At 47.9% G+C, this 26,343-nt stretch overlaps 1 protein-coding gene across 7 annotated transcripts in view; it reads left to right on the plus strand.

The window, feature by feature from the left end:
• Nucleotides 1-2,732: 2,732 nt before the first annotated feature.
• LOC117364850 (hydroxycarboxylic acid receptor 1-like) overlaps nucleotides 2,733-26,343 on the plus strand; it is a 206,749-nt gene continuing 183,138 nt past the window's right edge. For 6 of the 7 annotated variants that reach the window (XM_033954532.1, XM_033954533.1, XM_033954531.1 and 3 more), the window contains exons 1-2: nucleotides 2,733-3,893; nucleotides 4,735-4,894. In XM_033954532.1, coding sequence (XP_033810423.1) covers nucleotides 2,742-3,725 — 984 coding nt within the window. In that variant the 5' untranslated portion in view covers nucleotides 2,733-2,741 and the 3' untranslated portion in view covers nucleotides 3,726-3,893; nucleotides 4,735-4,894. The remainder of the gene's footprint in view (nucleotides 3,894-4,734; nucleotides 4,895-26,343) is intronic. The other variant, XM_033954537.1, reaches the window with a different exon arrangement.

A 26,343-nucleotide genomic window follows, 5' to 3' on the forward strand; every position in this document is an offset into this window, starting at 1 on the left:
CCATGCGAGCACTGTTGTGATGCAAGAGCCATGAGTCGTTGGCAAAAAGTTCAGGTTGTTTTCATCTAACTTTTTCACGCAGCCTTTTCAGCACTTCAAAATAGTAAACTTGGTTAACTGTTTGTCCAGTTGGTACAAATTCATAATGAATAATCCCTCTTTTAAAAAAAAAAAAGTTAGCAAATTTGTTTTGACTCTTGATTTGGACTGACGGAACTTTTTTGGTTGTGGAGAATTGGCTGACTTTGGTCATGGAGAATTGACCGGGCACTTTGACGTTTTGTTTCAGGGTCGTATTGGTATGCCCATGTTTCATTACCAGTGATAAAATAGCCCAAAACATCATCTTGCCTCGCCAAACGGTCTTGGCAAACTTGAACTCTTCTTTGATTTTGTTCATCGGTGAGCTCCTTCAGGACCATTTTGCACACACACTTTTCTCATGTCAAGATTTTCAGTTAAGATTTTCCTATTTATCAATATTTACTTGGTCTGCTATTCTTCTAACAGTTAGCCAACGATTTTGATGCACAATTCAACAAATTTTGGGGGAAGGGGTAAAACGCAGATCTCACGAATCTAAAACCGCACGTCCTTAAAAATCTGAGGTCCGTGCCACTTGTAGTTAGTTTCTGGCTCTGACAGACCTCGATGACAATTTAACGCCGACGGATCCTAATACTTTTCCCTCCCTATGCTGAGACGGATCCGTCGGTGCTAAATAGTCAGTTTTAGATCCGTGAGGTCCGCGTTTTACCCCTTCCCAAATTTTTGCAAAGTTTTCATTAGTTCTACTCGTTACTGGCTGCCCTGACCTCTCTTCATCAGTGATACTTTATCTCCCCTCATAAAAACGTTTGATCCATCTGTACACTGCCATATTCTTCATGGCATTATCCCCATAAAATTGGATTAACGGCCCTAATTTCACTTCCACTCTTGCCAAGTTTAACAAGAAATTTAATGTTTGTTTGTTGCTCTAATTCAAGCTCCAACATTCTCGCGACGGCAAACAGAAACAATAATGAACGCCACTCATCAAGACCCACAAGTCAACACGAACAGAGCTGTGAGACACTAATAGGTTATGAAACTTTACTGAGCTGCTTGTACAGTGCGGCCAACCTAAGCGAACAGTGGCAAGTTCATGAACTTAATTGTCAGACCTAGTAAATAAGTCCTGGATCCAGGGTACAACTATAGCAGGGGTAGGGAACTCTGGTCCTTGAGAGCAATATTTCAATTGGGTTTTAAGGATTTCCCCAATGAATATGCATTGAAAGCAGTGCATGCAAATAGATCTCATGCATATTCATTGAGGAAATCCTGAAAACCCGACTGGAATACGGCTCTCGAGGACCGGAGTTCCTATCCCTGAACTATAGGAATAATAAGATAAACTGGCTTTGAAAAAAATAAAAAAGTTGAGATTTTTCCAAAGGATCTAAGCATGTTTATAAGTGGCAATACCTTCTCTTTATGAATTCTTTAAAATTAATTTGAGATACCAAACTTTTAAAGTTTAAAAATAACAACATATTTCACCTTCATCTAATCTATAAAATGCAATTTCATATGAGCATCTAAAACGAATGAGCGCCAAAGATGTGACCAGAAGTGTAATTTATATGTTGGCTGAGATTTAAAGGGATATTATTCTTCCTGAGACTCTGAAGCTTACACATTTTATTTCAACCTAGAAGAGAGAAAATAAAGTGAGTCCTATCACAAAATGCATTTAGAGACAGACTTGAGATGTTTTGCGGTGTACTATATCGTTTCGCCTTGAACTTTCAAATGAACTCTGGCAGTAAATGACAATTTTCGAAAGGGCTTTCTGCTGATCATGTGGGCTGCAGTCACACTCCCTCATTTTGCCTGTCTTTTGGTTGTTCTTTTTTTTCCAGTCACCCTTGGTTTGCTCTTCCGATTCTAAGGTGGTTTCCTCCGGAGCACTACACACCTTTGGTGTGACTATCTTAAAAGGCCATTAGTTCATCTGAGTAGAGCATCCCCCAGCTGCTGGGTATTTGAAGCAGCGCGTGAGCGAGTGGCCACTTTTTGCATCTTACCTTATTTTGCCGCTATTTGAGGTAGCGCGTGAGCGAGTGGCCACTTTCTGCATTTTACCCTCTTATGCCGCTGAGTATCTGAGGCAGCGCGGGAATGAGTGGTCACTTTCTGCATTTTACCCTCTTATGCCGCTGAGTATTTGAGGCAGCGCGGGAGTGAGTGGTCACTTTCTGCATTTTACCCTCTTATGCCGCTGAGTATCTGAGGCAGCGCGGGAATGAGTGGTCACTTTCTGCATTTTACCCTCTTATGCAGCTGAGTATTTGAGGCAGCGCGGGAGTGAGTGGCCACTTTTTGCATTTGACCGTCTTTTGCTGCTGCTATTTGAGGCAGCGCGTGAGCGAGTGGATACTTTTTGCATGTTTTTACCCTCTTTTGCCGCTGCTATTTGAGGCAGCGCATGAGCTAGTGGTCACTTTCTGCATTTTACCCTCTTATGCCGCTGAGTATTTGAGGCAGCGCGTGAGCGAATGGCCACTTTTTGCATTTTACCTTTTGCCGCTATTTGAGGCAGTGCGTGAGCGAGTGAACCCTTTTTTTTGGCATTTTACCCTCTTTTGCCGCCGGGTATTCGAGGCAGCGCGAGTGTGGACACTTTTTTTTTTTTTGCATTTTACCCTCTCGTGAGGTTCCCTCCTCCCCCCCAAAAAAACCAACAACCCAAAACCATGAGCAACGGGTCGTGCTGCGTGTTCGAAGGCGACCTCCTGTCCCACTTGCTGCCCCCCTTCCTGATCGTGGAGTTCGTGCTGGGCTCCCTGGGCAACGGCATCGCCCTGTGGGGCTTCGGCTTCCACCTCAAGCCCTGGAAGTCGAGCACGGTGTACCTGTTCAACCTGGCCGTGGCCGACTTCCTGCTGATCATCTGCCTCCCGCTGCGCACCGACTACTACCTGCGGAGGAGCAGCTGGCTGTACGGCGACGTGCCCTGCCGGCTGGTGCTCTTCATGCTGGCCATGAACCGCGCCGGCAGCATCTCCTTCCTGACCCTGGTGGCCGTGGACCGCTACTTCAGGGTCGTGCACCCGCACCACCGGCTGAACTCCGTGTCCAGCCGGGCGGCCGCCGGCGTCGCCTGCCTCATCTGGCTCCTGACCATCGCCGGCACCTCGTACCTGCTGCCCAGCGCCCACCTCGCCGTCGACGGCCAGGGCTCGGTGCACTGCGACAGCTTCACCGTGTGCGCCGAGCAGCTGCTCTGGCACGACCTGCTCTTCCTGCTGGAGTTCTTCCTGCCCCTGGGCGTCGTGCTCTACTGCTCGAGCCGCATCGTCTGGAGGCTGCGGCGGCGGCGGCTGGACGGGCGCGCCGGGGCGCGCACGGCGGTGCGCTTCGTCGCCGTGGTGGCCGTGGTCTTCGTGCTCTGCTTCTCGCCCAGCGTGGCCGCCCGCCTGCACGTGCTGCGGCTGTCGGCGCGCGCCGCGGGCTGCGAGGCCCTGCGCTCCGCCGACTGCGCCTTCTACATCACGGTCAACTTCACGTACATCAACAGCGCGCTGGACCCTCTGGTCTACTACGTCTCGAGCCCTTCCTTCAGGGCTTTTTACCTGAAGATATTTAAGGTCAAGGCGGGCTCGGGGCGGCCGGAGGCGGCCGGGCACCGGAGCGTCAGTGCGGCCGCGGGAGGGGCTCGGTCCACCAGTCGCCTGTGACCAGAAGCTGCCTTGGCGGGAAGAAAGCCACGCACACTTACGGACCTATTCACTGACGAGGACACAGCTCTTCCCGCGCCCACTCGGATTCCCCTCACGGACACTGCTTCCATCTTTTTGCAAAGGCTTTTTGGAGGGACCCTTTTGGAGCTGTGGGCTTCTGGTAGGGTAAGGCACTGGGCATCTTCTTTTACCTCTGTCACTGCTTCCCTGATCGTCTTGTTCCATTGACTAAACCCCCCCTTCCCATTTGTAACTTTGCTCTTCTTTTTTTATGTAAACCACTTTGGCATCCAATGAAAGCTAGAATATCAAGTGGCAATAGACTTAAACGTTTACTTACACATACACTCGCTGGCTCTTTTTGAAAATCGGTAGGTCTAGGTTCCTGGCACTGGTTTGTCCCCGTCCCTGCAAGAACTCAATTTCCCTGGCCCGTCCCCAATGAGTTTTGTCACTGTCCTTCTCTGCCTTAATTGCACAAGCCTCGAACACTTTTAAAAGTGTTTGAGGCTTGTGCAGATGAGGACAGGGCCTCCGGGAGTGGGGCAGAGACGGGAAAATGAGCTCCCGTGGGGATGGGGAAAAATGTGTCCCCCCTGTCATTCTCTATGTGGCAAATAAAACAGCTCATTAATATGCCTATTTCAATGATTAAAATGCCAGGCCAAAGGAAACACTTTTTTTTTTTTTTTAAGAAAGTAAATCCCACTATTCAGGGGTTGTTTTTGTTTGTTTATGCTTTAGTAGTTTGGGCGTGGAATCCTGGTAGGAAGTCCCTAGGTATCAGGAAGTGTCAAACATCTGGAGTTATCAGGTAGGAGGGTATTATAGGGATCAATGGATCTAGTGCTGTATTATCCAGTAGATACAATAGGGATGTGGCTAGCACCCCCCCACCCACACACACACACACATATTTATGACTGTTATATAGGCAGCATTATTGAAAATAAAAATAATACATTCAGCAAACGAACTCATAGATTCTTCCTTTCCTCCATCACAGGTCTCCTTTTATCTAAGAACCCCATGCAAGGAGTAGACTCAAAGCCTATCAGCACCCTAGAGCTCGGAGACTACATGCTGCATTTTTGTGTAGTGCTGCAACAGACCCTCTCTTTCACCTCCTCCCTCTCTTGCCAATTTAGCTTTCATTACCCAACTTGGTAAGTTTTATGTATAGTAATATATAGCATTATTCTATCTTATACAAAAAATAATAAAACTTATCAATATAATTCAGTTTTAAAATGATTTTATTAAAAGAGATTTCTATTGATAAATGTATCCCTTCAAAATTTCAAAAGGTGAATTTTTGAGACTTTTATTCTCATGTTATTTGCAAAAATTGATATTTTGTCAGATTTGTAATTATATAATAAAAACTGTTCCAGTATGATACCATAGGATTTGGGGAGATTTCCTTTGTAGTGTGAATATACGGTATATATGTGTGTGTGTGTGTATGACAAAGAAAATCTCTCAAAATCCTATAGTATGGTTTGTGTGTATTGTGTGTATTGGGGGCCCCACAGAGTCATAATGCACTTCTGAATTAATCTTAATTTTTCATTTGGGGATTGCACCTTTTAAGTTGCAATAAGACTCAGTATCAGAGCCACCTTGGGTGTAATGAAATTTGTCTTAGCTGTGGGACCAACTAAGCCAGCATACATACGTTCTGGCTCTTCATCGGAACTATAGTCATTTCAATTTTGGGAAGAATCAATAGTTGTCTAAGGAGATAAGTACTATAACTGCAGCCTTTGTCTAACAGCTGGATCTGTAAGGAGGGCTTCAGTACAGTAGTAACTTGCTCACATAACTGGTTCTGTTTGGCAGATTACTCAAGGGACCTAGAATTAAATCATCAGTTGGGTCTGTCTGACAAGCTGCTAGTACAGTAATAACTAGAAACCCTGGAAGAAACATAGGCGCTCGCATAATTGGGTCTGTCTGGCAGGTTACACAAGGGATCCAGAATTAAATTATCAATTGGCTCTGTCTGACAGTAGTAGCCCTGAAAGAAGCATACGTGCTAACATATTTGGGTCTGTCTGGTGGGTTACACAAAGGACTCCTTATAGCAAAATTGATGATGAGAGAGAAATGGTTTCCTTTCAGACTAAATATGTTCACTCATCCCTTGTCTTCAATCTTCTTCCAATTTATTCAAATAAATTTTTCCTTTTACAAACCCCTCACGTTGACATTCATATTCGACTGAAAATACATTATAATTAAAATTTCAACTGGGGATAGGATGAAGAAACCTCAAGCGCTCACGGCAGTTTGATTGTTAGAACTAGTCTAAAACATAACTGCCTATTATCCCAGGACAAGCAGGCAGGTATTCTCACTAGTGGGTGATGTCATCCTACAGAGCCCCAATACGGACATCTTGCAAGCATGTCTTGCTTGAAGAAACTCAGAAGTTTCGAGATGCCCGCACCGCGCATGCGCCAGTGCCTTCCCGCCCGATGATCCGGGCGTGTCTCCTCAGTTCATTTTCTTCCGCGGAGCTGAGAAGTCTATCTTCAATTTCGCGCCCATTGAATCTCGTTTTTGCCTTCTGTTTTGCCGCGGGTTGAGTTCTTTTGGCTCTCCTGTGCATTTGTTTCTTTCTTTGATTTCTTTTTCAAAAAAAAAAAAAAAATTTTTTTTCTTCCGACACCGGGTCGGCCGCGTGGCTGAGGCCCCGCGCCTTCGACCTTGCGGCGGAACTTTTCCGGCCTATGTCCCGGCCGATTACAGGTTTTAAAAAGTGTAGCAAGTGCCAGCGCGCGATTTCGCTCACGGACCCTCATCGACGCTGCTTACAGTGTCTGGGACCGGATCACTTCCCGAAATCGTGCCGGCCTTGTTCCACTTTGACGGCGAGAGCGTTTAAGCGCCGCTGTCTGCTGTGGGAGTCCATGTTCAAGATGGAAGCTTCGTTGGATCCTTCAGCTTCGACATCGACTGGTGCTTCGACTCCGTCGGCGAAGCCCGCTGCCTCCCCGGCTGCTTCGGGCCTCCTGAAACCGGCATCGTTCACGCCGGTTTCGGCCTCGACTTCGACACCGGTGCATTCCTCCGTCTCCTCGGAGCAGGTATCAACACCTACAGTTCCACCGGTGGTGCTTAAAGTGCCGAAGGCTGGCAAGCAGAAGCACGCGACACCGAAAGAGCGCGGAGACCGTGCGGAAGGGCCCCCTTTTGGTGCGGATCCCTCCATATCGGCTTCGTTGAAGTCCCTTCTGGAGGCTCAGTTTGTGGAACTCATGCACACCATGGGACCCCGGCTGATTGCCTCGATCCAGGATGACGTTCCGGTTCCGATGGGCGGACCACCCCCTCCTCCTCCGCCGCGTCGCACGACCTCGTTGCTCGGCGAGGAGGAGCGGCGAGCGGTGTCCGGGTCCTCGAGGAGGTCCTCGGTTAGTGCTATACCTCCTTTGGAACCGATTCCCTCGAAGAGGGCCTCCCTTAGTGACATGCCCCCCTTGGAGCCTATCCCCTCGAGGAAAGCCTCGTTTAGCGATTTGCCTCCATTGGAACCTGTTACCCCGCCCCATGACTCAGTGTGGCGTCCACCTTCGAGGCCTCCCAGTCCTGGGCATAGCAGGAAGCAGGACGAGTTCTTCCGAACCCCCTATCAAGCTTGGGCGTTGTCGGGGGAGGCATCGATTCTTCCGCCTCTGCGATCGACAGCATCGAGTCCGATCTGCTCTTTGGAGGCGTCTGACCAGGTTTCTCACAGACGGGCTCGATCCCCTTCCAGGCATCGAGAGGGGCATCGTTCCAGACACTCTTCGAGGCATTCCTCTCGACACTCGACCGTCTTGCCTCAGAAGAAATTGCCTCGGATGGGGTATGCTGCTTCGGCTGGGTCTCCTCCTCCGGGCCCGGAGTTCGAGGACCCCGAGGTTTTCTACTCGCCCTGTTGCTCACAGGCCTCTATGGAGCCCGAAGCCTCGTCTTCTTCTAGTCCTTCTCGTAAACCGGCGAGGGCGGACCAACTGTCTTTTTCCTCATTCCTCAGACAGATGGCGGATGACATGGACATTACCCTCGATGCTGGGTCTCGATACTCCAAGGAGTACCTCGATACCATGCACTTGCCTTGTCCTCCGGCCGAGTCCTTGCGCCTTCCTCTGCACAAGCTCCTCGACCAGACCTTCATGAGGTGCTTTGAGTCTCCTTACTCTATCCCTGCGGTCCCTGGAAAGTTGGATGCCCGGTACCGCACGGTGCATCATAAGGGTTTCGAGGGTCCTCAGCTTTCTCACCAGTCCCTCCTGGTCGAATCCTCGCTCAAGCAGTCTCATCCTGGCCAGGTCTATGCTTCAGTGCCTCCGGGACGCGAGGGCAGAACCATGGATAAGTTTGGTCGCCGCATCTATCAGAATTCGATGATGATGTCCCGAGTCCTGAATTACAATTTCCACTTTGCCGCCTACTTGGAATTTTTTCTGCCTGTGCTTCGGAAATTCACACCATACATCGAGTCCCAGGCTCGGTTTGAGTTTGAGGAAGTGGTTGCTTCACTGTCCCAGCTTCGTCTTCAGTTGATGCAATCTGCCTATGATGCTTTCGAGCTCTCGGCCCGTGCAGCGGCCTGCTCTGTGGCGATGCGCCGGTTGGCCTGGTTGCGGACCATTGACATGGACCCGAATCTTCAGGACCGCCTGGCAAATGTCCCGTGTGCGGGGGCGGATCTTTTTGACGAATCCATCGAGACAGTCACGAAGAAATTGTCTGATCATGAAAAGTCCTTCCAGTCCATTCTTAGGCCGAAGCCCAAGCCTCAACAGTCTCGACCCTCTCGTCCACCGTTGATTTATCAGCGGCGTTATCAACCGAGGCAAACTCCGCCTGCGAGGCAACCGGCGAAGCGACAGCCTCCTCAGAAGGGTCAGCCGAAGTCTCAGTCGCCTGCTGTCCCTAAGGCCTTTTTGACTGTTTCGTCGAGGGCATAACCAACCTCGTTCTGCCTCCCCCTGTTTTTCCCATCGGAGGGCGCCTCCATCATTTTTATCATCGCTTGGAGGCCGTAACATCCGACCTCTGGGTCCTTACTATCATCAGGGAAGGATACTCTCTTCATTTCCATCAGGTCCCTCCGGACCACCCTCCAAGAGAGTATCCTTCCAACTTGACTCAGACCGCCCTTCTTCTTCAGGAAGCTCAGGCTTTGCTCCGGCTTCGGCCGTAGAGCCGGTCCCGACGGACCAATTGAACCAGGGGTTTTACTCCCGGTACTTCCTTGTTCCGAAGAAGACGGGCGACCTGCGACCTATTTTGGACCTCAGGGTCCTCAACAAATTCCTAGTCAAAGAGAGGTTTCGCATGCTGACGCTTGCTTCTCTCTACCCCTTCCTCGAGCAGAACGACTGGTTATGCTCTCTGGATCTCAAGGAGGCCTACACTCACATTCCCATTCATCCGGCCTCTTGCAAGTTCCTCAGATTTCGGGTGGGACATCTCCATCTACAGTATCATAGAAACATAGAAATAGACGGCAGATAAGGGCCCACGGCCCATCTAGTCTGCCCACCTTAATGTCCCTCCCCTACCTTTGCCCTGTGAAGAGATCCCATGTGCCGATCCCATTTGGCCTTAAAATCAGGCATGCTGCTGGCCTCAATCACCTGTAGTGGAAGACTATTCCAGCGATCAACCACTCTTTCAGTGAAAAAGAATTTCCTGGTGTCACCTCGTAGTTTCCCGCCCCTGATTTTCAACGGATGCCCTCTTGTTGTCGTGGGACCCTTGAAAAAGAAGATATCTTCCTCCGCCTCGATGCGGCCCGTAAGATACTTGAACGTCTCGATCATGTCCCCCCTCTCTCTGCGCTCCTCAAGCGAGTATAGCTGTAATTTGTCAAGCCGTTTTTCGTATGGTAGATCCTTGAGTCCCGAGACCATCTGGGTGGCCATTCTTTGCACCGACTCCAGTCTCAGCACATCCTTGCGATAATGCGGCCTCCAGAATTGCACACAGTATTCCAGGTGGGGCCTCACCATGGATCTATACAATGGCATAATGACTTCCGCCTTACGACTGACGAAACCCCTTCGTATGCAGCCCATGATTTGTCTTGCCTTGGACGAAGCCTGCTCCACTTGATTGGCAGACTTCATGTCCTCACTGACGATTACCCCCAAGTCTCGTTCTGCTACCGTTTTTGCTAGGATCTCGCCATTAAGGGTATAAGACTTGCATGGATTCTGGCTGCCCAGGTGCATAACTTTGCATTTTTTGGCATTGAAGTTGAGTTGCCATGTCCTAGACCATCGCTCCAGTAGGAGTAGGTCGTGCATCATGTTGTCGGGCACTGAATCTTCGTCTGTTGTGCATTTGCCCACTACATTACTCAGTTTGGCGTCATCGGCGAATAATGTTATTTTACCTCGAAGCCCTTCTGCCAAGTCTCTTATAAAGATGTTGAATAGGATTGGGCCCAAGACTGAGCCCTGTGGTACTCCACTAATCACATCCGTCATTTCGGAGGGGGTGCCGTTCACCACCACCTTTTGGAGCCTACCTCCAAGCCAGCTCCCAACCCATTTCGTCAATGTGTTACCTAATCCTATAGAACTCATCTTGCTCAGTAACCTGCGGTGTGGTACGCTATCGAATGCTTTGCTAAAGTCCAGGTACACGATGTCCAGGGACTCCCCAATATCCAGCTTCCCTGTCACCCAGTCAAAGAAGCTGATCAGGTTGGATTGGCAGGATCTCCCCTTAGTAAATCCATGTTGTCGGGGATCCCGTAGATTCTCCTCATCCAGGATCTTATCTAATTGGTGTTTGATTAGAGTTTCCATTAGTTTGCTCACTATCGATGTTAGACTCACTGGTCTGTAGTTTGCTGTCTCCATCTTTGAGCCTTTCTTGTGGAGTGGAATGACGTTAGCCGTCCTCCAGTCCAACGGGACGCTGCCTGTACTAAGGGAGAGGTTGAAGAGCACGGACAGTGGCTCCACCAAGACATCACTCAGCTCCCTAAGCACCCTGGGGTGCAGGTTGTCCGGCCCCATTGCTTTATTAACCTTGAGCTTTGACAGCTCACCGTAGACACTACTGGGCGTAAACTCAAAGTTACTAAACGGGTCAACTGAGCCAACCCTTGTCTGTAGCTGAGGGCCGAGCCCTGGCGCTTCTCGGGTGAAGACTGAGCAGAAGTATTCATTTAATAGTTGGGCTTTTTCCGAATCCTTTTCCACATAGTCTCCGTCTGGTTTCCTAAGACGTACAATCCCGCCTGAGTTTTTTCTTCTATCACTGATATACCTGAAGAAGGATTTATCTCCCTTCTGGATGTTCTTTGCTAGAGACTCCTCCATGAGGAATTTAGCCTCCCTGACTGCTGTTTTGACGGCTTTTGATTTGGCCAGGTAGTCTGCTCTAGAGTCCTGCTTCCCTGTATCGAGTGCTTCCATTCGGCCTGTCTTCGTCCCCCAGAGTCTTCACGAAGTGTCTGGTGGTGGTGGCCGCGGCACTCTGGAACCAAGGTCTTCAGGTATTTCCCTACCTCGACGACTGGCTGATCAAGGCTCCCTCAGCCTCAAGGGTCATCTCGGCGACCCTGTCCACGATTCTGTTCCTGCAGAGTTTGGGATTCGAGATCAACTTTTCCAAATCTCATCTACAACCTACCCAGTCTCTCCCCTTCATCGGGGCAGTCCTGGATACCATTCGCCTCAGAGCGTTCCTTCCTCCTCAGCGCATGGATGCTCTTCTTCAACTCTGCCAGTCTGTGTCTTCTCGCCAGTCCATCTCAGCGAGACACATGATGGTCCTCCTGGGCCACATGGCCTCTACAGTTCATGTGACGCCGTTTGCCAGGCTCAATCTCAGAATTCCTCAGTGGACCCTGGCATCTCAATGGACTCAGGTGTCAGATCCGTTGTCTCGACACATCTTCGTCACTCCTGCTCTTCGGCAGTCTGTACTTTGGTGGATGACCTCTTCGAATCTATCCAGAGGTTTGCTGTTTCACACTCCTCCCCACCAGAAGGTTCTCACAACCGATTCCTCGACCTATGCCTGGGGAGCTCATCTGGATGGTCTTCGCACTCAGGGATTCTGGACCAGTGCGGACCGACTGCATCAAATCAATCTTCTGGAGCTCAGAGCCATCTTCAATGCTCTTCAAGCTTTTCAACATCTGCTTCACGACATGGTGGTCCTCATTCGCACCGACAATCAGGTCGCCATGTATTATGTCAACAAGCAGGGGGGCACGGGCTCGGCCTCCCTCTGCCAGGAAGCTCTCAGAGTCTGGGATTGGGCGGTTCGCCACAACGCCTTCCTCAAAGCTGTCTACATTCAGGGGAAGGACAATGTCTTGGCGGACAACCTGAGTTGTCTTCTCCAGCCTCACGAATGGACACTCCATTCCAAGACCCTTCATCAGATCTTCGCTCAGTGGGGGACGCCTCAAATAGACCTCTTTGCGGCTCCCCACAATTTCAAGCTGCCTCAATTTTGCTCCAGGATCTACGATCCTCATCGCCTTGAGGCAGATGCTTTTCTGCTGAATTGGGGGAATCGCTTTCTGTATGCATTTCCTCCGTTTCCTCTCATTCAAAAGACTCTGGTCAAGCTGAAGTCCGACCATGCCACCATGATTCTGATAGCTCCTCGGTGGCCCAGGCAACCTTGGTTCTCCCTTCTCCTTCAACTCAGCAGCAGGGAACCGTGCCTACTTCCAGTGTTTCCTTCACTGCTTACTCAGCATCAGGGGTCTCTGCTTCATCCCAACCTGCAGTCTCTCCACCTGACAGCCTGGTTCCTCTCAACGTAACTCCTCACCAGTTTTCCCAGGCGGTGAGGGATGTCTTGGAGGCTTCACGGAAGCCTGCTACTCGTCAATGCTACTCCCAAAAATGGACTAGATTTTCTTCATGGTGTATTTCCAACTCTACGGAGCCTCGGCGAGCCTCTCTATCCTCTGTGTTGGACTATCTTCTACATCTGTCTCAGTCTGGTCTCAAGTCGACATCTATTCGAGTCCACCTGAGTGCTATTGCGGCTTTCCATCAGCCTCTACAAGGGAAACCTCTCTCTTCTCATCCTGTGGTTTCTAGATTTATGAAAGGACTTTTTCATGTCAATCCTCCTCTCAAACCGCCTCCAGTGGTTTGGGATCTCAATGTTGTCCTTTCTCAGCTTATGAAACCTCCTTTTGAGCCTCTCAACAAGGCTCCACTAAAGTTTCTCACTTGGAAAGAGGTTTTTCTAGTGGCCCTCACGTCTGCTCGCAGGGTCAGTGAGCTTCAGGCCTTAGTGGCGGACCCGCCTTTCACAGTCTTCCATCATGTCAAGGTGGTCCTCCGCACTCATCCGAAATTCCTGCCTAAAGTGGTCTCTGAATTTCATCTCAACCAATCCATTGTGCTTCCAGTGTTTTTTCCTAAGCCTCATTCTCATCCTGGAGAATCAGCTCTTCACACTCTAGACTGTAAACGTGCTTTGGCTTTCTACTTGGATCGCACCAAGCCTCACAGAACTGCTCCTCAACTTTTCGTCTCCTTTGATTCAAACAAGTTGGGACGACCTGTATCAAAGCGCACCATCTCCAACTGGATGGCAGCTTGTATCTCTTTCTGCTATGCCCAGGCTGGATTACCCCTTCCCTGTAAGGTCACAGCCCATAAGGTCAGAGCAATGGCGGCCTCTGTAGCCTTCCTCAGATCGACACCGATTGAGGAGATTTGTAAGGCTGCCACTTGGTCCTCGGTTCATACATTCACCTCTCATTATTGTCTGGATACTTTCTCCAGAAGGGATGGACAGTTTGGCCAAACAGTGTTACAAAATTTGTTCTCCTAAGTTGCCAACTCTCCCACCATCCCATTGAGGTTAGCTTGGAGGTCACCCACTAGTGAGAATACCTGCCTGCTTGTCCTGGGATAAAGCAATGTTACTTACCGTAACAGTTGTTATCCAGGGACAGCAGGCAGCTATTCTCACGTCCCACCCAACTCCCCTGGGTTGGCTTCTCTGCTAGCTACCTGAACTGAGGAGACACGCCCGGACTATTGGGCGGGAAGGCACTGGCGCATGCGCGGTGCGGGCATCTCGAAACTTCTGAGTTTCTTCAAGCAAGACATGCTTGCAAGATGTCCGTATCGGGGCTCTGTCGGATGACATCACCCACTAGTGAGAATAGCTGCCTGCTGTCCCTGGATAACAACTGTTACGGTAAGTAACATTGCTTTCTAGCAAAACCAGAGCTTTACCTATAACGGACACGGTCAGGCAGCGAAAGGAAGGCTGTTCTGAGCACATCTATAAAGAGGAAACGTAACCATAGCAACGAAAATGCATTCACGTGACTTATATTCAAAACACAAAGAGGCAAGGGAACCATCCATACTGATAACATGAACTCAACCCGTGGCAAAACAGAAGGCAAAAACGAGATTCAATGGGCGCGAAATTGAAGATAGACTTCTCAGCTCCGCGGAAGAAAATGAACTGAGGAGACACGCCCGGACCATCGGGCGGGAAGGCACTGGCGCATGCACGGTGCGGGCATCTCGAAACTTCTGAGTTTCTTCAAGCAAGACATGCTTGCAAGATGTCCGTATCGGGGCTCTGTTGGATGACATCACCCACTAGTGAGAATAGCTGCCTGCTGTCCCTGGATAACAACTGTTACGGTAAGTAACATTGCTTTACGAGCTATCACTGGTTTCAACAATCTCCCTGTCAACTAACTACCTATTTATTACTCTCTTATATATAAAATAGTCTTTAAGCCCGTTACATTAATGGGTGCTAGAATATGTGTGTGTGTGTCTGTATTTATTTATTTCTCTCTCTCTCTCCTTAGCCTATTTCTGTATTTCTTTCTTTCTGTCTTTCTTTTTCCTCGGCTGTCCACCACTACCCCTTGCCTGCTCTCCTGTCCATTCTCCCTTCCTTTTTCTTCCCCTGTGTCCACCACCACCCCTTCACTGCTCTCCTTATCCAGCAGCAGTCCTTCCCCCTTTGTTTTAACTCCCCCCTGTCCAGCAGCACCTCTTTCCTGCTCCCCTTGTCCAGCAGTAGGCCTCCCTTCCCTTTTCTGCCACCCCTGTCCATCAGCACCTCTTTTCTACTCCCCCTGTCCAGCAGTAGGCCTCCCTTCCTTTTTCTGCCCCCCCTGTCCAGCAGCATCTCTTTTCTACTCCCCCTGTCCAGCAGTAGGCCTCCCTTCCTTTTTTGCGCCCCACCCGTCCATCAGCACCTCTTCTCCTGTCCAGCAGTACCTCTTTTCTGTTCCCCCTGTCTATCAGTAGGCCTCCCTTCCTTTTTTTGCCCCCCCCCCCCGTCCATCAGCACCTCTTCCCCTGTCCAGCAGCAACCCTTACCTCCACCGACATTCGCCTGAAGCCGACACCGACAACTCTACCCTCCACCGACATCCGCCTGAAGCCGCCGCAGCCTGCAGGCACCGACAGTCTCTGTGGCCTGCTCCGACTCCCTTCTCATCGTCGCTTGCCGTTTCCCCCCCCCCCCCCCCCCGGGGAAGCTTGGTGCATTTTGGCAGCCTCCTGTCTGTGGAACGCCAGTCCCCGGCCCGTTCAAGAGAAGAGCTGCGGCGGACGGGTGAGCAGGCAAGAGGGAAGATGCTGGCAGGTGCGCCTTTTTGACTCTCCGGCTCCATAGAAGCCCGGCTCTGCCCTCTGTCTCCTGCCTGCTCACCCCGATCTTCCAGCCCTGCTTTCTGCCCTGAGCTCCTACTCTCTGCCGCCTTCCCTGCAGTGCGAGCCCACGGGTTTAAAGTGGTGCTGCATGCTGCAGTGCAGCCCCACTTTAAACCCGCGGGCTCGCACTGAAGGGAAGGCGGCAGAAAGCAGGAGAGTCTGGGCGGTAAGATTGCCTGGAAGGGAGGAACAGGAGAGCCAGCCCGTACGAAGGAAAAGTTGTTTTTTTTAAAAGTCGTGGCTGCTCACCCCAACACTACCCTCTCCGGTACTAAAAGTTGGGAACAGGAGGGATGCTCAGTCCGTCCTGCTCCTTAGGCCTCCCTCCTGCCGGCATGGCCCATCCCAGACTGGGCCACCGCACCCCACCGGTCCACCCATGGCTGGGCCTGGCAGGGCTGGCCAGAGCCACCCCCCTCCCTCCCCATACCTTTAAAAATATTGGGAGCAGGAGAGGTGCTCGGTCCCTCCTGCTCCTTGGGCAAGGCTCCCCAACATCTTCGGGAGCAGGCCAATCAGGGACTTCCTTAGACTCCTCCCTAAGGAAGTCCCTGATTTTCTGAGGTGCCCCGGCCCCTCCAAAGGGAGGAACCTGAGGTGCCTCAACCAATCAGTGCCTTAGGCCTCTCCCCGTGCATCAGATGATGCGCTGGGGCGGGGCCTAAGGCCCTATTGAAGTGGCAGCTGGCCGGAGAACAGGAGGAGGAGAACTTTTGATGGTGCGTAGGAGTAGGAGGGACCGAGCATCCCTCCTGCTCCCAACTGGGGTCGGGTTGGGCGTTCTGTGTCGGGGGGGGGGGGCCGTGTTGGTTGGAGGGGGGAGTGCCGCTCTGGTTTTTTTTCTGTTTTAACATTTTTGATGGCAGGAGGGAGTTGGGGGGAGGGGTGGCGCAGCAGAGCAGGGCAGGCAGGAGAGATCACGGCCTGGGGGGTTGTCGGGCAGATCTCTTGCCTGCTCCAGGACTCTCCTGATCTCTGCCGCCGTTCCCCGCAATGCAGGCCCGCTTTAAAACTACAGGCTTGCACTGCAGGGAATGGTGGCAGAGAGCAGGAGAGTCCGGGTGCAGGCAAGAAAGATCTGTGCTGGGCTGAGCCCTGACAGCAGTGACAGGAGGCTGCTTCTCCTGTCACTACTGTCAGGGTGTGCGCATGAGCAGGGATCGCTCTGGCCATGGGTAGAGGGCGTGTAGGGGGCATGCTAATGATAATCTCCATTTGCATGCAGGTCTTTACTGAATCAGTTGGCCGGCATGCAATAGGAAATGAATCGTGCACGATTTGAAGGTTTAGTGAATCCTGCCCATATTTGGGTCTGTTTGGCAAGGTACACAAAAGAAGAAAGAGTACTACTTTAAACAGATCAGCATAGAAGATAATCTTAAAATCAATAAACTGTTCTCAATATTAGATAACAGAACCAACATGAACAAGATCACAAACCCCTCTATTCGAACTGCCCTAGAACTAGCCAACTGTTTTAAAACAAAGGTCCAATCTACACAAGACCAGCTAGCCCCCACCAATCCAGCTAGACCCACTACTACAAAACCACCTATGGAAATACCAGCAGACAGATCCTGGAATGATTTGAAGAGATTATATTCAAAGACCACCAACACCTTCTCCTAAAATACTCCAAAGCATACTGCAGCCTCGACACCTGCCCACCTTACCTGATCAAAGCAGCTACCCCGACAACCATAGGAAAAATAACCCAATGGCTCAGCTATAGCTAAAAACTGTCCTGTTCCCCAAATCAGGAGGAATGATCTTAACTCCTATTCCTAAGAACCCAAAACTTAGTCCCTCTGATGTGACCAATTACCGGCCAGTAGCTTCTATCCCCCTACTCATCAAATGATGGCGGGATAAGTCACAGAACAACTCGAATGCTATTTATAACACTTAAACATTCTCCACCCTTCACAATTGGGATTCAGGAAAAATCACAGCACTACGAGGGTGGTCACAGCCAGTGCTCCCTCTAAGCGGGCGGGTGTTGTGAGCAAACTTTTTTCGCTGTGAGCTAAAAATATCGGGCGCCAGCAAGTTATGAGCCAACTCGCCCGATTCTCCTCTCGCCGCCCTGCCATCTGCCGTACGCCGTGCGCTGTGACGAGAAACTTGTGCGCTGCGATGTAATATTTTGTGCGCCAGCGCACGCCAGCGCAGCTTAGCGGGAACACTGGTCACAGCATATGGCAAAGAACTACTAAGCAAGGGTCACAGCACAATCATAGTCCAATTTGACCTAAGCAGCACATTTGACCTAGTAGATGTCAATCAAATGTCTGAGATGTTCATTGATTTTGGATTTAGTGACCTGGTCCTCTCCTGGTTCCAAGGCTTCCTAACGACTCAGCACTATGCTGTATATAAGGATGGTAAATTATCTGATAGCTGGCACCTTCCCAACGAGGTCCCCCAAGGATCCCCTCTCACCATCGGTGTTCAAACTCCTAATGCAATCCTTGGGAGCTGACCTAGATCTTGCATGAATGAAACATTTCACCTGTGTGGAAAACATATTGATCGTACTACCTATAGCAACTGTGTTAGTCAATGCCGTCACCAAGGTCAACTAATGTGTCCACATTATAGAAAGCTGGACCTCAACCCACCACCTCAAACTAAATAAGAACAAAACCAGATTCCTTTGGCTAGGACCCTCGACTGACACATGCTACACTCCGAGAATTACAGTAGACGACGCAGACTTTCCATTAGAACTAAAATTCCGAATCTTAGGAGTAAAAATTGATTATCACCTATCCATGAAAAGCCATGTACAATCAATAACAAAACAATCTTTCCTTGTGATGAGAAAACTAAGATTCATCAAAAAATACTTTGAAACGGAGGCTTTCCAAATCTTAGTGCAATCCCTAATCCTATCTTAACTAGACTATTTTAATGTAATGCTAGTTTTCTGCTCTAAAACGTTACTATCACAACTTCAACTAGTTCAAAATGCAACAGTAAGACTCATACACGGATAATGGAAATTGGAACACCTACAGCTCTACTATATGAAACTATATTGGTTGCTCATAACCACAAGGATCAAATTTAAATTAGGCATCACTATGTTTAAGATCCTAAGGGAGAATGCCCCTGCCTACCTAACAGAGTTGGCTACCCTACTCCAGGGTGTTCCAACAGATATTCTACCAGAAATCTTTTCCACTTAGAATTCCCAGCATGCAACAATATAAAGTCTGACAAGCAAATTATCTTATCCATCCAATATCAATGAGCAAACTGCTGGAGCCAACTACTGCTTACACTATGATCTTGTGACAATTATCTCAGGTTCAGAAAACTTTTAAAAGCATTTCTGTACCAAGACAAGGAACCAATCCTGAAGTAACTGAAAGGCAATTGTAAAAGCCCATGTGTAAACAGTCTAATGCAACTTCTAGGACAAAACAAAAAGCCAACAATGACCTACTTGTACTTGTAAATGTATTTGTAACTACAACCTAACTGCATTAATAGTTGTACTGATCTACCAGTATTAGAAACGATATTGAATATCTGTGTCAAACTGTCCATTATAACTTCCTGGGTAACTGACCCAACCTCTTGTAATATAATCCACCCTTGAACTGAATAGGTAAATGTGGAATAGAAAACCTGATTAACATAACATCTAGAATTAAATTATCAATGCAGGAGAAGCCAAACACTTAAATAGTTTTGTAGTTCAACATACAGTAGGAAGGCAGAAGAATTAGACATAAACTGGTGGGGGATTTTGTATGCTCATCTATATAAACGAAGGAGCATCATGGAGGAAGATGACAAAATCTGCTGTGGATAGAGAGCGGTGTCATGTGGGCAGTCATGTTTTAGGATTGGCAGCTGGAGTATATCCTTGGAGGTACAGAGTAGAGGTCTGCACGGGAACGGGGATTGCGGGAAATCCGTGGGTCCCGCGGGAATCCCTCCTAACCCATGGGACTCCCACGGGGACCCCCCTCTGGCCCACGGGACTCCCACGGGGACCCCGTTCTAGCCAACGGGACTCCAACGGGGATGGAAGGCTTTGGAACAGGGTTCATCCATATAATATAATGGACACGTCAGTCTTAGTAAAAGAGAGGGTTTATAAGTTAATTACCTGAACAGAAAACAAAAAAAGGGTTCTACCAAAGAGATTCCACAAGGAAAACAGCAGCGCAAACACAAAAGAAACTGTGGAATTGATGATCCTGTCAGAAGTAATTGCTGCTTTTTATGGGGCGGGCGGGGATGGAGGTAATTCCTTGCGGGGATGGGTAGGGACGGAGAGGATCCTGACGGGGACGGGTGGGGACGGAGAGGATCCTGGCGGGGATGGGTGGGGACGGAGAGGATCCTGGTGGGGATGGGTGGGATTTCTGTCCCCGCGCAACTCTCTAGTACAGAGAGAGAGAGAAAGGGAGATACCTGGGCAGGTTATGTGGGGTAAGGGGTACAAGGAGAACACCAAATACTAAAAAACCAATGAGGGAGGGGACTTTCTCTTTTAAAGTATCTCTGCAAGATTTGCCATGTTTTTATGAAGGAACAAAGCCCATGCTTTTCTCCATAGGGTAGCTGGAAATGTTTAGACAAGAGGCGTAGCTAGGTGGGTTGCAAGGAGAACAGTTGCTCTGCTAAATGGATTTGGAATGTAAACTGGGCCTGAAGTCTTACTCCGGCACTTATTTTACTAAAGATCTGCTCCCCCTGACATCAAAACCTGGCTACGTTTCTGGTTCAGACAGTTGATTTAAGAAGGTAAATATCTATTTAACCATGCAAATGACCTTTAAAAATCACTCTCCAAATACAAACTAGATCAAGCATTTGATTGTAATATGCTGACTATAATAGTAATAATAAAAATGCTGTTAGCAAATATTTTTGCCAGAAATAGGTCAGAAGTGAAAAGAATATGTAATGAACAATGTTCAGTGCACAATGCCAGCTGAGTAAAGCTCTTTTCACTGATTACACACAAGAGTAAACATGCCACAATAAAAATCTTTATCCCACTCTGTGACTATGGGGAGCAAGCTTAGTAAATTAGGGCACTATTAGAAAGGATTATTACCCATTTCTGTGCTCATGGAACAAAATTCTTATTAAACAGAGCTCCAGATACCTTCTTTGTGTGTGTGTGTACCTTGTGAGATATGAACAATGAGAACACACGTAGGGGAGGCAGTGTCCATCAATCCAGACTTACACCACCATGCTTCAGTCAGTTTGTACACATGTAAGTGGTGGAAAGGGCCAGTCCAGTCATTAGGCAGGACTAGATCATTGCCTAGGGAAGCAGCTTCAAGGGAGGAAACCAAAGAGTAGCTATAGTAAGAGCAAAACAGTTAAGTCCTGACAGCCACTTAAACTCAAAGAAATAATAGAAGGCATTTTTCCAAGCAGAGAAGGTGGGCAGTTTTAGCGGCACTTTGATGTGACTGTTTTAGAACACTTGCATATATTTTATTTTCTATTAATAAAGAGGGTTTGAAGACCAGGCACGCTCTGTTCCTTCTCTTGGAATAGGATTCTTTTTGTGCAGAGTTGATTGTCTCCTTTGTGGTTGTCAGTTTTCACATAGACCAGTGGTCTCAAACTCAAACCCTTAGTGGGTCCACATTTTGGATTTGTAGGTACTTGGAGGGCCGCAGAAAAAATAGTTAATGTCTTATTAAAGAAATGACAACTTTGCATGAGGTAAAACTTTATAGTTCATAAATCTTCCCTTTCATTACAAATTGGTCTTAAGACTGTATATCTCCCCTAAAAGGGCTTACCTTTAGAGCAACTTCTGCCTGTCTCCGCTGTGCTGCTCCTGAAGCAGGCTTAGGTCATATGTTTTGGTCCTGTCCTGCCATTCAGGCTTTTTGGGAAGCCATTTTTCTTTTTGTGGAAAGGATCTGGCAGATACGCATCCACCGTTCCCCTTTACTCCTATTTGGGGTTCCTCTTCACTTTTCTCCTCGACCAGGAACTGCAGCTTTCCTCCAGTGGACAGTAATGATAGCCTTACAGTGCATCCTGCTTAAATGGCTGGAGGTAGAGTCCTGATTATTCTCTTTGGCGATGTCACCTGATCACCTTGTTGCAGTGGGAACGCAGAGACATAACTGACTTTTCTTCCCTACTTGGACGTATATTTCAGCGGACCTGGGAGCCTTTTTGGAACACCCTGACCCCCAAGGGCTCGTAGTCGCTTATTGAACTGTTGATCTATTGCTCTATTGTCTGGGGCTGCTGTTTACACCTTTTGTTTTCTTTGGGATTTTTTGTATTTCCAACCTGTTTGGTATCTTGGGGTGGACTTGAAGGAGGACCGGGGGTGGAGGGAGTTGGGGGTGTGCACTGGGGTGGGAGTTGATTAGTATTGTTTTACTCATGTGCTTGTCTTCCCTGTTGGAATGTATTCTCTTTTCTTGTTCCTGGTCTGCTCCTTTTGGGGCACATGGTCATGGGACTCTTGGCGTTGGGGTAGGGGTTGCAGGGGTGATCTGATGGGGGGGGGATTTTTCTTCTGACGATAATAATGTAAGCTTGTTCTGTATTTCGTTGTAACTTTGTTTTTCTACTTGTTGAGCTCAATAAAATACATTTAACCATAAATATTTCCTTTAACAGTTAAAGGAAAGATTTATAAACTATAAAGAGTTTTACCTTATGCAAAATTGTCATTAACTATTTTTTCTGCGGCCCTCACATTTAAAGTTTAATATCTTTCCTTTTTCAAAACTGACACATTTCAATCACTATATTGAAAATAAAATAATTTTCCCTATCTTTGTTGGCTGGTGACTTTATTTTTCTGTGCTTTTAACTATGCCTTACATCCATCTTTGGCATTAACTTAATATTCAATTTTTCTGCTTTCTTTTCAAAATCTACGTTTCCATGTCTTACCTTCCCTTCTATCTCTCTCTTCTTCAGTCCCTATTTCCATGGTCTGACATCTCTTTCTTTCCTTTCTCTCCCTCCCAACTTCTTCCTTCCTTTCACCTGGTCTGGCATCTGTCTCCTTCCCTCCCCCAACTTTTTATTTCTTTCACCCTGCCCCCTTCTTTCTTTCTCTCTCTCTCCATGCCCCCTTTCTTTCTATATGTCTGTCTCTCTCTCTCTGTGCCCCCTTTCTTTCTTTTTTTCTTTCTCCATGCCCACCCTTTCTTTCTGTCTTTCTCTCTCCATGCCCCTTTCTGTCTGTGTCCCATCTCCCTTCTTTCTTTCTGTCTCCCCTTTCTTTCTTTATTTCTCCCTACCCTCCCCCAAGCCACCACCATTGGGGAACAGGCCAGCGCCGAGGTCTTAGCTCTCCCTGCTTATCTTCCCCAGCGCGGGCCGACCAATTCTCGCCACTTGACGTCAATTCTAACGTCGGAGAGGAAATTCCAGGCCAGCTAATCGCTGCCTGGCTGGCCCGGAACTTCCTCTTCGACGTTAGAATTGACGTCGGGTGGCGAGAATTGGTCGGCTTTGAGCTGGGGAAGATAAGCAGGGAGAGCTAAGATCTCGGTGCTGGCCTGTTCCCCGATTGCGGTGGCTTGGGGGAGGGCAGTGAGACGGGAAGGAAAGGACAGATTGCGGGCCGCAAAATAGTCCCTGGGGGGCCGCATGCGGCCCATGGGCCACGTTTTTGAGACTGCTGATATAGACCATTTACATAGATTATTCCAGGATGGATGGCAATAGAGTAATCATGATTGTAGGGGGAGGGAATGGGAGGATGGCAATGGACCTAAAAGTAGAGTTACCATATAGCTCCAGAAAAAGGAAGATGGAATGGAAGTAAAACCCAGATGTCTCAATCCGTCCTCCGTTTTCTGGAGCCATGGTAACCCTACCTAAAAGTTAATTGGAAGGGGCACAAGGCTGAAGACTTGCCTAGGTGCCTAGTAACCTGGCCCTGGTGTTGGCACCGTACAGGGCTTTGTGCAACATTCTGTCCATTCCAGATCCTGACACAAGGAACCTCACAATCCGGAACCAGTTTGGAGAAGTAGAATGACCATCATGAGCACATTTGGATCACTTTTTTTTCTTTATAGAGAAGCGTGTCTTCTAGTTTGTCTGGCAGTCAGTGGCTCTTTCACAGGATTGAATGAGAGCCCCTTAGAGGTGTTTTCTCTATAGCATTATATTAATGTGCTAACATTTGTTTTGAACTTTGATACAAAAAGCTTACTGATATGAAGGAATACTGAAATGTGCAAAAAGCAAATGGATCACACTCATCTGTATTCTGACATGTTTCTCTTGGTTTATCAATGGTATTCCTGGCTTCAATAAAGGTCACACATATTGCAATTGTCTTTACTGTATGACTGAGTAATGTAAAATGGATAATTAAAGATGCTGGACTAATTCTTACTGGCTTATAAAACAAGGGTTAGGTATGGTCTGGATCAGACGGAAAACCATTGTGATAACGTAGTAACATACCCACAAACAAGAGAAAACCTTCAACAGAAACTTTTGTAAAATGAATGATTTGTATACACAATGTCTGGATAAAAGCTACCATATGCTGAATATTATCCTGATAAGTGCAATCATTCGGTTTTTTATGTTTAAATCATTTTTATTGAAAATTGTACAATAATCAAAATACAACAATACTGTGCAAGAAAGAATACACTTCTCAAAAATTCACAATTTCACAACCCCCCTCCCATCCACCCTCCCTGGGAGCAGCAGCAGTGGGTAGCTAAACAAAGGAAATCTGTAGGGGTATAATCAAGAGCGCACAAAGGTTAGGTGCCCCAAAGTTGTCGTCTAACATATGATGTGAGTGTGGTGCTGAAGGGTGTCCAACATTGTTAGTACAACCATTCATTTTTAACATTTATGGGGTTGGCATCATTACTCACTGCATAAGTGAATTTGAATGTCAGCCTCAATGTGCCTATGGAACTCATACTATAAACTGAACCGAAGCTCAGGCAAGACCAGTAATGGTTGTACAACTTGTTCAGTGGGGCAGAGGTCCTTCTGGGCCTGAGGGAGAGTGGCCAGGGAGGAAGGAGATGGTTGAGAGGCAGCCAGTGACCCTGAAAGTATGTGCTTTTATCTGATTTTGTAAGAAAATATTCCATTCCTTATATGTTCTTATTCTTTATTAGCTGATAAATATGAAAAAGAGACTAAGATATAAATAGAAGCACATTTCCAAGAACAGATGAAGAGCTCTTGCAGAAGACCATGTTAGACAATCTGCAAAAAGTTCACTTATCTGGGCCCTCATAAATTTAAGAAAGAGTACTGGTACTATCATAGCTTTCATCCTATGTTTATTTTAATGGAGAGCAGCTGAGCTCAGCCTTGACATACTTGTGTAGAGTCCCCTTTGCTCTTCTAGGGAGGGAAGGATTGACATTTAAGGACAGGCCGAGCTGAGTGAGGGGCACCCTTCCTCCTTAGTAATTCACATCCTGCAGAGTTAATTTCTCATAAGTGGATCTCTGAGGAATAAAAGAAAAGGGATTGAGTTCCAAGAGTATATAGGCTAGGGCACTAAGATTATTCCTGCTCTCTTCTGCCCTTATCTGCCGTCTATTTCTATGTTTCTATGTTTCTATCCTATGTGTCTATGTAGTTTGATATTGGTTTTACTGTTTGGTTGTCACAACTAGTAGGTAGAGAATATGTGGACTGGGGATGCACAGGGCAACACTGAGGACCAGGTCAAGCTGGCCCTGGAGGGTATAGGGTGTGATTGGGTTCAGACATGCCTAGTATGGACTTCCTGCTGGCACTAGGCAGAGAATTTGGCTTGGTCTAGCCTGCAGACCAGCGGTCTGGGATTGGACGTCATACTGCAAGGCCTGTTGTAAAACTGATCCAAATTGTTTCACATGTGTTTATATTGCAGTTTTATATCAAAGCTATGACCTTGAAGTCTCACACTTTCTCTATTGTCTCTCTTTCCTTGTACATGGATTTCATGCATAACAGTAGAGGGTGGGGGTTGGGGAACTGGATGGTCCAGCCTAACTGCGTTACTTAAGTTTACATCTTAGACCTGCTCTTTAATGCCTGTTAAAAAAGTACTGTGTACTTTCTGATTTAAATATGAGTTTAACAACACAATTCATTTTCAACTGCTTAAATTAATCAATAAAAGCAAATTTTAACCTTTGCCCCGTGTAAGTGTTATGTGAATTGCATAGTACAAAATTCTAACAGACACTGGGGCAAGCTATGGCTTGCGTTTGCATATACTGTAGGTCAGGGGTCTCAAAGTCCCTCCATGAGGGCCGCAATCCAGTCGGGTTTTCAGGATTTCCCCTGGATTGCGGCCCTCAAGGAGGGACTTTGAGATCCCTGCTACAGGTGAAGTGTTTAATATAATATACAGTATATGAAGTAGCTTTCTTCTGATTACCGCAACAAAAGCCTTTTATTCCATATGCAGAAGTGTGGGGAGGATGTTATAACTGGTTCATAGTCAAATGCGCGCAAGACAACAGCGCACGGACAAACGGGCGAGTAAAATCCACGCAAGACAAATATCCGTTATAGAGCAAGTTATCCCAGGACAAGCAGGCAGGTATTCTCACTAGTGGGTAATGTCATCCGACAGAGCCCCGATACGGACATCTTGCAAGCATGTCTTGCTTGAAGAAACTCAGAAGTTTCGAGATGCCCGCACCACGCATGCGCCAGTGCCTTCCTGCCCGATGGTCCGGGCGTGTCTCCTCAGTTAATTTTCTTCCGCGGAGCTGAGAAGTCTATCTTCAATTTCGCGCCCATTGAATCTCATTTTTGCCTTCTGTTTTGCCGCGGGTTGAGTTCTTTTGGCTCTCCTGTGCATTTGTTTCTTTCTTTGATTTCTTTTTCAAAAAAAAAAAAAAAATTTTTTTTCTTCCGACACCGGGTCGGCCGCGTGGCTAAGGCCCCGCGCCTTCGACCTTGCGGCGGAACTTTTCCGGCCT

Source organism: Geotrypetes seraphini, chromosome 8, assembly GCF_902459505.1.
Source record: "Geotrypetes seraphini chromosome 8, aGeoSer1.1, whole genome shotgun sequence".
Classification (NCBI taxonomy): Eukaryota; Metazoa; Chordata; class Amphibia; order Gymnophiona; family Dermophiidae; genus Geotrypetes; species Geotrypetes seraphini.